Genomic DNA, 14930 nt, shown 5'->3' with positions numbered 1-14930 from the left:
TTAAATCCATCCAAGACAAGGGGACTAAAATGACGATCCAAAAAACGACTCAGAGGTAATTTGTTGAAACGGGTGCTTGCGTCCCAAGTATGGAAAATAAACAGAGATGGATGGATAAACTTTACCAGACTTTGACTTTTCCTTGAGTATCTCCAATATCTTAGCAGCAGGGTCTGTACCGCACCTGGTCACCTGTTGGTGGCGGTCGGTTTGTGAACAAGTGTTTCTCTCAGCTTCTCCCCATCTCTGTACTATTACACAGCAAAGACACACTTTGATCTTCTGTCAAGGTGCTAATACGTCAATCTGAGGCTGAGCTACGTAACAAAATGTGTGCCAAAAAACACAGGACAGCTTTTGTTCCAGCCCAGGGACTACAATGAGGAAGCCAAACAGCCTGACTCGCTTCTCTGCTGTAAGACAGAGCAATTCCTTCACCAATCGCTCAATTAGAGCTAGGTTTGTGGCCGTCTCGCAGCAATTATGCCCGCGTTGATCTTTGTGACTTGCCCCTTGTCGGGGTTGCCAAACATGGAAAAGAGGACGATCATTATGGAAATCTGTACATATCGTACGTGAGCCCGCACATCCCCTGCATGCACATCTGTGCACGCATGCTCGCGGAGCGTGATTATCCTTGGCGTGTGGGGCGCACATTACTGTGCGCTTCGCTGATTACGACGTGGCCTCGCCACCCTCGGCCGTTGAATCGGCCATTCTGCCCGCACCCCAACTGCTGCGGCTTCCCATTAGCGGTGGAAAGCGTGCTGGAGTGGTGATAAGGGGGGATGGTTGTTGGACGCTACAGCATGTCTCAACACGGAGATTGTGCCCCCCCCGCCGCCCCCGCCGCCCCCCACCCCGCATTATTAACCACTGGGAGAAAAAACTCTCCGGGTGCAATTTATGGCGCTGCACCACGGCGATAATGCCGTCTCCAAGGCAGGGAGGGGAGAGGGAGAGAGAGAGAGAGAGAGAGAGAGAGAGAGAGAGAGGCTGACTGATTGGGATGAGAAGAAAAAATATCGGGGGAAGAGGTCAAGGATAAGAAGAGAGTGAGCAGGAAAAGAGAGCACAAAAGAGGGAGAGAGAGCAGAATAGGAGAGAGAGAGTGAAGGAGAAAGAGCAAGGGGGGGGGGGGACAACAAGCAGCCGAGTGACACATGAAGAGGTGGGGCGGGGGGGCAACATTAATGCCCGGGAAATTACAATCGCAATTCACGGCGCCAGCCAACACGATTCCCCCCGAGAGAACCTGACCGAGGCCAATTCATTACTTGCCCAGACCAAAAAAAACAAAACTAATTTATTAATAAATAAATCTACAATGAATCCGCTTTTACGCAGCTTTATCCCCGAACTAAACACGTGTAAAAACCTAAATTCTACCATCGGGAGCTTTGGGGCGAAGAACGTGCGAGTCATTTCTCAAACGCAGACATAGCTGGAAAGTCAAGAAAGGTAATGCTCTGGAAAAGGAAGAGCTATGTCTGCTGTGCTGCTCTCAACCGGTAGAAGAGAAGAAAAGAAAAGAAAAGAAAAGAAAAGAAAAGAATAACCCTCATGTAGACATAGAGCACGACCACAGCCACGGTACAAACAACATAAAGCACTGACAACAGAAAGCACTGTGCTGAGGCCGACCGTACCAGCTCCTGGGCCTTGTCGACCTCCTGGAGCGAGTAGAGCCGTTCCCTGTTCAGAGCTTTGGTCATCTCCTCCCTGTTTGCCTCCCTCTCCCTCCGTGCCACCTTGGCCAGCTCCTCCTGCAGTATCGTCTGCTGCCGTTCAAACCTGAGAGAGAGACGCGCGCACACGCACACACACGCACACACGCACACACGCCACAAGGGGTCAGCACACACCAGGCAAAACAAACAGCATGGTTTGACACTTCCATACCTCATAGTAAGGTCTGCAACAAAGATAAATTTGAGTAAAAGCCGGAAAACTGGATTCCTGAATCTAGTTAAAGCCCATTAGCGGCCTCTATGCTTGTTTTTCTGAGCCAAAGTCTTCCTGGGTTTCGATCCAAGACACGCTAGGGCCAAGCTCTAGGTACCCTGTGGTATGTCGAACCCCCGGAAGGAATCCTGCGACCCATCACCCCAATGACCAAAATCAGAGATGGTTAAGATTGCTGAGTGTTTTTTTGTTTTTTTTTCCATTTTAGAGTCCTCTGGTGATACACTGAACCTTGACTTATTCCAGGGTCCACCCCCCCAAAAAAAAGAGAAAATATTCATCATTATCATCATCATCATCATCATCATGACAGACAACCCACCTCTTCTGTTCATCTTTGGCTGAATCGGACGATTTAGCCATATTTGTTTTGGTGCTCGGCTCAGCCCACGCACGGTGCTGTGGCGTCTGTTGCGGCTGGGGGCTGCGCCGGGGGCTGGGGCTGGGGCTGGGGGTTGTGGAGGAGCCTGGGACCAAGACAGAGGGTGCATCCCAGTTAAGAGATAAATGGTATTCACAAATCCATAACTTAACTTATTAAATACAACACTCTATTATATGATATAGGTACATTATACTATAATTATTATAGTATAGTATATTCTATTAAATCATAGTTTATATGACTATATTATATTGTACTCTGGGCATTATAATACCACCTTTGATTATAAAGCTGGACTACACTTTACTATATACTTAACTACAATCCTAAAATTCCTTACTGGGGTTTGCACTTTCTAGAATGCTGCGTTAACTGTGCTGATGAGATTGTTATTCATTTGCTTTGTATCCCTTTCTTGATGCTTCTTGCACTGTTTGTGCTTCTGTAACACATGGCTTTTCCCCAATGAAATATTATCTTGTCTTATAAATTCCTTTCAAATTGTTTGTGTGAAGCCATTTGTGCATAACAAAATTAAGGAAAGAAGTTGTTTTTTTTCCTCTCCATTTGATTTTTTGCATAACTCTTGCATCACATAAATCAGATTGAGGGAATGTGAGAATGTGTCGTCCCTTGTCTGATAAAACTAAAAACAAATACCGTATTTTCCGGACTATAAGCCGCTACTTTTTTCCTAGGTTTTGAACCATGCGGCTTATACAAAGGTGCGGCTATTCTGTGGATTTTTCTTCCACCGCTAGGAGCGCTCTAACCGGAATTAGAATCAAAAATAAGATAGACGAAAAATCAATGCAAAGAAGAATACGCTACTTTTTCTTTAACAGACAGAACGCGGACGATAAATTTCCAACTGGTAATTATTTTCAAATCCTCGCCCCTTCATCATGGAACCCACACGAAGAAGTTCGTATGATGCAAGTTTAAAGTTGAGGCCATCGACATCAGTTTGAATCGGGCATTTAAAGCTGCACTCCGGGTTGAGTGGGAGGCTTGGATGACAAGTGGTGAGAAGTCATTTACAAAAACTGGCCGCATGCGAAAAGCATCTTTTTCTGATGTCTGTCAGTGGACCCTAACAGCGTGGAGTGCTGTGAAAAAATCCACCATCACCAACGGGTTCCGAAAGGCTGGACTGCTACGCGAAGAGAGCGGCGCACCTTCAGAGTCAACTTCACCGGAGGATGACAGTGACACGGAGAGCGAGACTGATGGAGACAGATGTGACGAAGCGCTTCTGAGGCTGTTCAACTCCGACACGAAGAAGAGGACTTCATGGGTTTCAGCGAAGATGATTAAAGTGACTTGTGGTTTCAAACACAGGAGAAATGAAGGTAAATAAATGCCGGTTTTTTTCTCTTGGTTCTGTTCTGTTTTAATCAGCAAAGTTGCTGCCGTGTTAAAAGGCACTGTTCGGAAAGAATCTGTTCAGGTACATACATGTACATTTACAGTTCAAAATCGTTCTGTACATGCAGTAAATATCTAATTTTTCAACATAGATATCTGCGGCTTATAGCCCGGTGCGGCTTGTATATCTCTTTTTTTTTTAAATAGAGCGGATGCGGCTTATATACAGGTGCGCTCTATAGTCCGGAAAATACGGTACTTATTATTATTATATAGAGGCTAAAAAAGATGTTGTGAATGCCTCACCTGGATCTTTTTTAGGGTTGACCGAGCTCGGTGGAGCTGTCCTGCTGGGTGGAATGTTCGCCACTCCTCTCATCCTCTGTAGAACATCCTCCGACAGCTAGAGAGAGCAGACCGTGACCCAATGGCTACGCAATGGATTATGCATTTCACAGCATAACTCACCTCAGTCATTGAAAACATGGAGGGCAGCCACAGGATTAAAATCAAGATTGTGCATGAACTGGTGCAAACCCAACGTCATGCGTCTTGTGACTAATTGCATCCAGTGGAACGGGGCTTCGCGTCCTCGCAAATACAGGCAAACAACCAAAAGTGCACCATAGCCCCCGGTTTTGGCATACAGTGAAAGCAGAGACAAACGTTTTGACTTCTTTCAGACTGTGTATGTGTGTACGGAGGAAAGTTGAAGCAGCACAAAGCCACAGCGGGGGCTGACTCACTGTTTCTGTGACTCACAACGTTTGAATGTTCTGAGGATTCGGCCTCGATTTGGAGAACCTTCCCCCGCCGAGAGCCCTCGCAATTACTGTCTTCAATCGCAATCATCGGAGCAGATCGTCTGCGATGTTTTTGCAAAATCATCGACATTCCGCATTCGGATGTTTCCGTCAAAATCTCTGGGGGGGAATTTTAAGCCCATGTTTAGAATGTTGAGCTGAGGAACATTGACCGACGATTTTGTGATTGCAAATGTTCAATGTCAAAGATAGCTTTTCTGCATGACATCTTCTCACTAATTGATTCAAAATAATAATAATAATAATAATAATAATAATACTAAAAATTATTATTATTATTATTATTATTATTATTATTATTATTATTATCTTTACTTGTGTAGCACAATTTATACTCAACTCAAACTCAAAGTGCTACACGGAGAGATTTTTTTTTAAATACGATGAAAATTCAATACAAATAAGTGTGGTAAAATCATCACCTCATTCTTGACCATGACAGTTTCATCTGACTGATCTGAACCGTCTTCCAAAACAGTGATTTCCAACCTTCGTCATGTCAAGGGCCCTCAATTTGAAATCGTATTTGGTTATATTTGAGAAGATTTTCTCTGTTTTCGTTGGATTACAATTTAGTCCAAACGTCCACACCTATATACCACAGTTACAGGGAGATAACAGTGTAACTAATGTCAAAACAGCAGTCATTGTACATTCTCTAACGGCGCCATCGTCTTATAAACGAAGGAAGTTACACTTTTTGAATTGTCGTTTTGGTGGAGGCTCTTGAAGGGCCGCTGGAGGTCCCCATACCACATATTGAAAACCACTGTCCTAACCATAGTCGAGCACCACGACAGCTTTTTCCTGCAGCCAGGACTATATTCATAATGTCCGATTGTGTTTTGTATTTTGGCTTCGTATAGTAATTCAGCTTGAGCCGTGTTATCCCCCCGGAGCATTTCTCTGCTTACGCTTCCTAACTTTCGTAAACTTCCACACACGGTCCTTGCCACGGTCAGGGAACAGTGAATTGTAACAGTGAAGCTGTGATCTAAACAGTTGTTACTCCACATTCTCCAACGGTGCTAAATGGAATAACGGTGAAGTAGGGACTAGGAGAATAGGAAATAGGGACCCCCTTGACATCTCGAAAGACCCCTGGGGACCCGTCCCAACCCGAGACGCGGGTTGAGAACCACTGACCCGTTACCATGGCATGACAGACGGGGGACCGGGTCTGCACCTCCACACCGTGGAGTGTGTTTGATAACGTCCACTTCGGTGCTTGGATAGCTTAGTTAGCTTAGCACCCAGGCGTTATACTGCCAGGTAACCGGCTAAAGGGCTAGCTGCTAGCTAGAGCAGCGAGCATTACCTTGACTCCTCGGAGGATTCGGACTCGGTCCTCGTCGTCCACGCCGAAGGACACTTTCCTGGTGGTGCTCTCGCCGGAACCCATGTCCGTGGATCAGGCTGGAAACGTTCCGTGTGAAGGGTTCAAACGCTATTCGTCCCACGGCGGCTCCCCTACGGTGTGGAACTCTGACAGCTGGGGTGTTCCACGGTGGTTGCCAGGTTGGTTGAGGGCGATCCCCCGAATTCATCCATCAAGGAAATCAGCAAAAAACGATTTATGTTGACGCATTTTTTTCTGTTATTATTATTATTTTTTTAATTATTATTATTATTATTATTATTATTATTATTATTATTATTATCTATTTATTTATTTATGTATTTATTATTATTATTATTGTAGTTGTAGTTATAATTATTATTTCTTTATTTATTTATGCATTTGTTTGTTTGTTAATGTATTATTATTTTATAATTTAAATAATAATAACTTATTTATGTATTTATTATTGTTGTTGTAGTCGTTATAATTATTTTATGTATTATTATTATTATTATTATTATTGTCAATAATTATAATAATGTTAATAATAATATTAATAATAATGATAATTTATGTTTTTATTATTATTATTATTATTATTATTATTATTATTATTATTGTCGTTGCTATAAATTATTATTATTATTACAATTTTATTCTCGTTGTTGTTGTAATTATTATTATTATTATTATTATTATTGTTAATAATTATAATAATGTTAATAATAATATTAATAATAATAATAATTTATATTTTTATTATTATTATTATTGTCGTTGCTATAAATTATTATTATTATTACAATTTTATTCTCGTTGTTGTTGTAATTATTATTATTATTATTATTATTATTATTATTATTATTATTATTATTATGGAGGATCGCGTCCATTGAAATGCATAGAGACATAGCTAAACTATACAAAATGTACAAAAATGGAAAGTAAAACAGTTGAGGTTTCACACAAGATGGTTGCAACATTTTCGGTGGCAGTTTTTAACTTTAAAAGACTTCCAAGGCACCTTTTAACTCGAAAATTCGCAGACCGACATTCACAGCCAACGTGGGTCATACCCGGAATCCAGAAATCTGACGTCAGCTTCAGGTTCCCTCGTGAATGGATGACCGACAATCAGAGCTGCAGCTATCGATTCATTTTCATTATCGATTCATCTGCCGATGATTTTCTTATTAATCAATTTGTTGTTTTATCCATAAAATGAAATGAAAAAATGTCAATCAGTGTGAGGCGACGTCCTCAAATGTCTTGTTTTGTCCACAGCCCAAAGACATTTAGTTTACTGTCATACAGGACTAAAGAAACCAGAAAATACCCTTACTCTTACGCTAACATACTCTTTGTCCTTCTTAAAAGATGACTCAAAATGATTAATCAGAGATCAAAATGGTTGGTGATTAATTGAATCGATTAATCAACTAATCGTTGCAGCTCTACCTACAGTGACTTCTACCAGTGCGACAAAGGGGCAGTTTTTCTGCCTGGACATGAAGTAATGGGTAAAATATAAGTAGTAGCATTAACAGTAGTAGTTTTACTGCAGTATGCTGTATGCTGGCTAGAGGTTCAGAGCGGGGGGCGGGTGCGGCTTCTTTTTCCATGGATGCAATGAACCAAATACAAGCGTCAGCGTGTGTTTGCAGGATAAACACGCAAGCTCACGTGTCCCGCAGAGGGTACGTCCAAGGTCGATCTCAAAAGGTGACCCACGTGGACGTTCTGTTGCGCGTGAACAAATCAAACGTCAGCGCACAACACCCAAATTCCAAATCTGACCTTTTAATATGGAGAGAAAATATCAAAGTTGACAATCAGACACACACACACACACACACACACACACACACACACACACACACACACACACACACACACACACACACACACACACACACACAAAACTTAAATATCCATAAACCCCATTCATCCAATGACTGAAATGACTAGTCCAGAAAACCTCTAGTAAGCCATTTTCAGCAGCATTCCAGTCAAACCATTCCCATTTGGCCAAGCTTGTGCAAACTTTTAATATTTCAAATATCACAAATATTACAAAGTACTCAAATAGTTGCTCAAATAGTTTCAGTCATTTTTCAGGGACCCCTTAAAACATTGTGCCCTTTGTTTGATTCAAATCAGTGAATTGCGAGATAACGATGTTGAAATTATGTTCATGATCATTTCAGCAGCATGTTTAAGGAAGTCGTTGTAGCCAAAGTAATCGGTGCGACAGGAGATGATGGAAAACAGGGAAATTGTGCTAAACAACCCATATTAATGAATCTTGAATCTTGAATCTTATTCTGTAACAGGTTTTAACATACTTGATGATTGGCGTTTGATTGATTTGCGTTTAAAGGAGATGATTGAGGCAACAGGGAAACAGTTGCTTCAGTTCATAGATTCCCCAAACTAAACTGCTTAGAAACATAGGTTCTTAATATCTAATGTTCATTTAAAACAAAACATCAAAAAAAAAAAAAATGAAGGTGCAGCAGTGTTTGCCTCCTCATTCCACCATCGCACGTATACACCTACACTAGTTACGGGGCGGTCAGATGGTCGCCGAGGCTGTGGATTCTCCCCAGTCCTATGGAAACACCTTCAGGAGTATGTAGTAGGTGCAACTACTAGTAGTACCTTGTAGGTACTACTAGTAGGCACTACTAGCACCTGCATGTACTAGGTAGGGATGTAGTACGGTATCGTAGCTGTGGTCACATCCCGCTCTGCAGGGTGATCCAGGACTCGGGCGTGGTGGAGTGGATGCTGAACGCCGGGTACACCTGCTCCCGGAAGGCGGCCCTGAAGGTGTGGAGGTGCTCGCGGCGGCCCTTGGTGCTGTGGAACGCCAGCGTCCCGCCCTCGTAGTCCAGCGCCACCTCGACCCGCAGCGGCTGCCGGACCACCTCGCCCAGCACCACGTTGCACGAGGCGTGGCACGCCGTCAGCTTGCGGTTCTTCCACTGCAGTCGCCACGAGACGGCGTTGTGTCCCAGGCGGCTGTGGTCGCCCTGGCGGAGGAGGCTCTTGTAGCACAGGCCCAGCGACCACATGCTCTGCCAGCCGACCTCCACCACCCATACGTGCTGGCCGCCGGAGAAGCCCTGGGCGCACATCACCTGGGGCACGCTGGCAAAGCGCTCCGGGCTCTCGCCGTAGGCCTGCTTGCCGGGGCTGTACTTGACGGTGCGCAGGTCGTTGGAGAGCATCAGGTGGGGGTTGCTGGTGGAGGGGTTGAAGGTGAGCTCCAGCGGGTTGAGGAGCACGTGGAGGAACTCCAGGAAGCGGGTCATTTCGGCGTGGAATTCCTGGGTGCGGAGACCCGCCTGCAGCCGTTTGGTGTTGAGCGGGACCTTGGAGGGCAGCTTGGAATGGACGGTGCCCGTGAGCGCCTCCCTCGTGTGGGGTTCGATCAGCAGGAACCTGGAAGAGAGGAAGAAGAAGACGCTTCCTGATCTGAGCTTCACTCTTCTTCTGTCAGTACTCCCCGGCTTCTCCTTTCTTTGCTGAAGCTCGCGGCATCATGTTTGGTTGGTATGAAACTGGCCCTGCACATAGTCTCATAACAGCTGGGTGCATAACGCCTTATAACGGCACATTTTCAGGGGCTCTTAATCTTTCTGGCGCTATAACCGCATTTTCGGGGTGTGTTAGGGACCGTCTACAAAGTTACACAACACAGTTTTCAAAGTGCAGTAACTCTTTGACTGCAATACTTTTTAACCTAAAATGGGATTACATACTGTTAGATATGATGTTAAACAGGAATGTAGATTTGTTTTATATACAAGGGGTTCCCAAACCGATGTATGCGGCCCCCTAAGGGTCCCCCTAGGAATTACAGGGGGTCCACTGCAAACATTTTATTGTTTTGTTTTTGTTTTTGTGTTTTTCATGTCTTACTATAGAATTTTCATATAAATGTGCTTGTTCGTCTTAGCAACTGGCTCAGAGCAAATTATTAGGAGAATGATGGTGGTTTGATTATGGGGAATAATGCCATTAACTACATTTTGTTGCAGATTATTTTGTGTTTCTGTTCTCAACAATCAAATCATAATATTGCTGTAACTCAATGCTCTGCTTTTTTAACTACAAAAATCTTTCTTTTGGGACAAATTTGAGTGGATGCAAAATTTGTGATTAATTACACAAATATCAGGCAATTTATGGCGATTCATACATTTTAATCATTTGACAGCCCAAGCATTTATGGAAGAAACTCACCTGTGCACGAAGAGACATTTGTCCGTTTCAGCAAGTGCCTGCATTGCGCTCATCTGGACCTCCGACAAATGGTGTTGCTGTTCCTCCAGCGTGGCCAGGCCAAGCTGCCAGCTATTTCTGCGCTGCCCTCGCTCGTCCTCCAAAAGTACGCTCAGACGCTCCTGGTATCTGCACACAACACATTATCGTCTATATATCTATTGCTGTATATTTGAATTATAGTGCACAAAATAGCTAAAGACTTAATTTGCACCAGAGCAAATGTGCATATGAGTACATACTGTAGCATAAGGTTCTACCTTCGGTTGACGTATGTAATAATAGCCATATTCAAACTGAATCACATTATTATTACATTTATAGAAGACATTACAATCGGTACAAGTCAAATAGTCAAAATACATCATTGCATTTTTGTGTTTACACAGTGTACACACAGTATTTGTATTTTATTTCCAATACGTTAATGTACACAAACACAATTTCCTATTTTTGATTGTGTGAATTGTTGATACAGAGGTTTAATGTGTGTTGTTAATTCTTTAGGTTTATTGTAAATGGCAATTAATATATTGCCCATTGCTTTGACCAGTGCTCCTGTTTAATGCAATTTCTGCGATGAATAAAGTATCTATCAATCCATGCATCTATCTATCTATCTTTCTATCTATCTATCTATCTATCTATCTATCTATCTATCTATCTATCTATCTATCTATCTATCTATCTATCTATCTATCTATCTATCTATCTATCTATCTATCTATCTAGCCAGCATTTATATTTTCAGTGGATCTAAAAGCCTAACAACATGAGAGGTGAATAGGGCATATTGAAATATATGCATCTATGCTCAGGGAAAATTTGAATTAATACCTGTGAACCAAGGCGGCCATGCTGTCCATCAGCGTCACGGCCCTGTTGACCACCTTGTCTCCCACGTCTTCCAAAGCCCCCTGCTCCTCCGTCGCCTTCTGCAGGAGGTTCTCCGTCATCTGCAGCCTGCACGACACCACCTGCATACACACAGGATCGCTCTAGGAACCTCTCTTGCTGGAGGGAGTGTGTGTGTGTGTGTGTGTGTGTGTGTGTGTGTGTGTGTGTGTGTGTGTGTGTGTGTGTGTGTGTGTGTGTGTGTGTGTGTGTGTGTGTGTGCCCGTGCGTGCGTGCGTGCATGTGTGTCTGTGCAAGTGCATGTGGAAGGACATGCAAAGGTAGGAAAGAATTGTGCCTCAGACCTGAATTGACCGTCACTTGTTGTACCATCACGAGGCTCATGTGACTCGGAGAAGCTCCAGTTTCATGTTTCGGTCGTTAAAGTCAGACCAAATGTAAACAAGATAGTAAGCGTGCGAAAGCAGCTTGGCAACTGCGTGAAATCAAATCAGTCATTTGGGTAGGAGAGAAATCTTTTGACATGTTTTCTATACTTCAGGATCATTTGGGGATCAGCCAAATGTCTATAAATGTCATAATTGGGAATGGAAATAATCACTGCCCGGGGCTTAGAAACTGCAAATGAATGTATTTTTTTCCCCCCTGTACTGTATTCCACCATATTCAATTGTGTGAGACTTGGAATGTCGCCAGCCCCTCAGGTCACACAACACAACTGCTGCATTTAACTGCGTTTCCCATAAAAATGGCCAAAAGTCATGGCCATGTGCTGGTGTCTTTAACGATCAGCAACGACTGTCGCACATTGTATTTCCCTTTAACGTTTGTTTTTGGTCGATCCAAAGACTAACAGCAAACAAACAATGACTATTTCACCAAAAATACACTATCGTGATTTAACGTTCATTTATCTAGTACTCTGTTCATTTCATTCAGTACTGATTCCTATTTATGGTGTTTTTTTCTATATATTTTACATTGTTTATAGTGCTCACCCTGATATGCTGTTTTTTGTGTTATTTTTCTGCTGTCACTTTTTGCTGCTGTAACAATGTCAATTGTGTGATTGTGGGACGAATAAAGGTTTATCTTATCTTATCTTATCTTATCTTATCTAATCTTGTCTTATCTTGTCTTATCTTATCTTATCTGTGATGACCAGGGCTGGAGTGAGAGGTGGTGCGGTTCTACTCATGCTTACATCCTCCACTGTGGCTCCAAATGATTTTCATCTATGTGCAAATCGGTTGTCAATATCAGGTATGAAAACAGATCCTCCCCCAACCCCCCCAACTTTCCTAAACCGGGTTTGGACAAATTAAAGACCAGTTAATTCTTTCTTTCTCATTTGTTTTTCGGATGACTGATTTCTATGCATTGAGTTTAATGCATTGAAATTCATTGAAATACTGTTTAATGCTGCAATACTGTAGCTTGTACTTATTGCAGACTATCTACCCCCTTCCCATGTTTCGCCAGTCAGCATAGTGCTACTCCATCTTAACTTTGTGTAGATAGTTGTGCACACACGTGTTATTTCTCATCTCCATTTCATTTGTGTCTCTTTGTTGACCACAACGTTTTTGCTGCTGTTACAGGGATTAATAAAGAATTATCTTATCTTATAAACATTGAATAAAGGCCGAGATGTGATGCAGATACGACGTTTGGGAATGCGGAGGTAAAACACAAATGGGCGGCTGCTTGAAAACTAACTTTTTTTTTCCGTGGCATGTTAAGGGAACGAAACATTTCACACCAGTGGTAGAGATTTAAAAACAAGTTTCCGTTCCTCAACTCGGTGCAGAAGCCCCGGTACAAATGGCCAAGTGAAGTTGACGTGAATCACTCTACCTTGCTGCGGCTCTCCATCTCTCGTCTCATCTCCTTCTCAGCCTCTTCGAAGGTGAGCACCTTGTGGTTCTGGTGCGAGCCCTCGATGAAGCACGTGCTGCACAGCAACGTCATGTCGCTGGAGCAGAAGTACTCCAGCGGGCGCTGGTGGCTGACGCAGGCTCTCGTGGCCGCCTCGTTCTGGGGCTCCACCAAGGCGTGGAGCCTGAAGGACTCCTTCTCCTGGTGCCTCTTCAGGTGCCTGTCGCACAAAGACACCTCGCACCTCAGGCACGTCTTGACGGCCGGCCTGCAGCCCTCGATGCAGTGGTCGCAGAAGACCACCAGACTCTGCCCCTTCTCGGGGTCGCAGTCCACCGAGGTGGTGGCCGCTCTGTAGCCCTGCACGATGTTGAAGAGCTTGAGGTTTTTCTGCAGTGACTTGACCCCCTCGAACACATCGCGGCACTCCGGGCACCGCGGCGGGTTGGTCCTGTCACTTCCGCCTGCGGTGTCAATGGCCTGGCTGATGCAGGGGAGGCAGTAGTTGTGGCCACAAGGCAGAGCCACCGGGTCCGAGAAGAGCTGCAGGCAGATGGGACAGCTCAGCTCATAGCCCAGCAGCTCCTCCGGCTTGGACAAAGACATGGGGAGAAGAGAGATCGGTCGATAGCGACTTCAAGAGTGGCTTTCACCTGCTGTCCTGCTGCTTCTTGTTCTTCCTTCCCCCAATGGCCTGCTTCTCACAACGGATAACTCCTTTTAGCCCTCTATCCTGCGGGAAAGAAAGTGTTGCAGTGGGGAAGCAAAACGTGAGTCTGCAGTGCTGCTGGAAGAACACCGCGATGACATAGAGTATACTGTAAATAAGGAAGTCAACATCCTTAACCATTGCCAGTACGCCACCTGGAGAGGTGTCTATAACTGCATTCCCGATTCAAGAAAATATGCTGAGTGCCAGTACCAAGAGTCCTCGTCATAGGGGTTGGTGTTTACGGTAAAAATATCCAGTACCTGGTGTAATGCAGAACTGCTCCCAATCCAATAATCATGATACAAACAGAGGTCTCAGCTAAGAGCCACAGAACAAAATGCTCCTCTGAGAAGTTAGGAGACTTTTCGATGGTTGAAAATTATTTGCAGCAAGACCCATTATGTGTAAGTGTATGTGTGTGTGTGTGTGTGTGTGTGTGTACGTGCGTGCCTGGGTGCGCGTGTGTGCGCGTGTCCTGCTGACTGTAAACAGCACTGGGGGAAATGTCTTTCAGCTCGACCTCCTGGAAAACAAGACTTTTAAAAGACCTAAAACCTGTCTGTTTGAACAACTAATTCCGCTTGGTGAACGAAATAGACGTTACAACCAACACACACGCGCTTCGGTGGCCGTTGAAACTTGTCCTCTGCTTTTAAGCCATCCTGGCTCGTCCTTCCTCCGGGGGGCAGCCAGGAGCAGTGGGCAGCTTACAGCGATACGTCCATCGCTGTTTTTTGCTGGGTTTCCTGATGTGAGCACGGGGAGAACATGCAAACTCCACCCGGAAAAGCCCCTCATCCTCACTGAGCACGGCGCCAGTGGCGCCCCGGGCGGGAATCGAACCCAGGACCTTCCCACTTTGGGGCAGCGCCGCCAGCCCTGTGCACGCTGTGTGTGCGTGAGCCGGTGTGAACTACCGCTTTGCAACCGAGCCGCAGTCAGTCCCAGGCACGACGACGCGCTCGCAGGCCACGGGGACGGCTCCGGCAGGGTAGAAATTTGACGGAGGGTTAAGGAAGGCAGTCATGCATCGCTGGAGTTGGAAGTGAGTGAATTAGAGAGAAGAAGTGTTGCCCGTATACTGTACATTCTGTGTTACAGGCAGTTAGACGAATGAGTAAAACAAATTAGAATATTATCAAAAAGGAATGCATGGATTTAAATTTGGCTTTGCGGAAATTTAGTTTGTTCGTTCAGTGATTACAGTGTGTCATCCGTTGTCTTTTTGATTCCCAAACACTCAGCAGAAATCAAGATGTGGAACTCAGCTGGTGTAATACAAGCCAAGAGAGGAGCATTTCTTTGACGCTT

At 44.3% G+C, this 14930-nt stretch overlaps 2 protein-coding genes across 2 annotated transcripts in view; both read right to left on the bottom strand.

The window, feature by feature from the left end:
- LOC307241723 (MICOS complex subunit mic25a-like) overlaps positions 1-6036 on the bottom strand; it is a 93638-nt gene extending 87602 nt beyond the window's left edge. Inside the window, exons 1-4 of the mRNA XM_080015932.1 lie at positions 5861-6036; positions 4025-4121; positions 2288-2432; positions 1650-1794 (exon numbers count right to left, since the gene is read on the bottom strand). Of these exons, the coding sequence (XP_079872058.1) occupies positions 1650-1794; positions 2288-2432; positions 4025-4121; positions 5861-5944 (471 nt within the window). The 5' untranslated portion in view covers positions 5945-6036. The remainder of the gene's footprint in view (positions 1-1649; positions 1795-2287; positions 2433-4024; positions 4122-5860) is intronic.
- A 2586-nt stretch (positions 6037-8622) lies between these two features.
- LOC307241529 (E3 ubiquitin/ISG15 ligase TRIM25) lies at positions 8623-13513 on the bottom strand (the record flags this gene model as incomplete). The annotated part of the gene is made up of 4 exons (XM_080015679.1): positions 8623-9331; positions 10136-10303; positions 11012-11151; positions 12887-13513. The coding sequence occupies 4 exons, from the start codon at positions 13511-13513 to the stop codon at positions 8623-8625; spliced, it is 1644 nt and encodes a 547-aa protein (XP_079871805.1).
- Between the last annotated feature and the right edge of the window lie 1417 nt (positions 13514-14930).

Source organism: Zeus faber, assembly GCF_960531495.2.
Source record: "Zeus faber genome assembly, chromosome: 15".
Taxonomy (NCBI): domain Eukaryota; kingdom Metazoa; phylum Chordata; class Actinopteri; order Zeiformes; family Zeidae; genus Zeus; species Zeus faber.
Note: the sequence above shows the minus strand (reverse complement) of the source record. Positions and strands in the feature narration are given on the sequence as shown.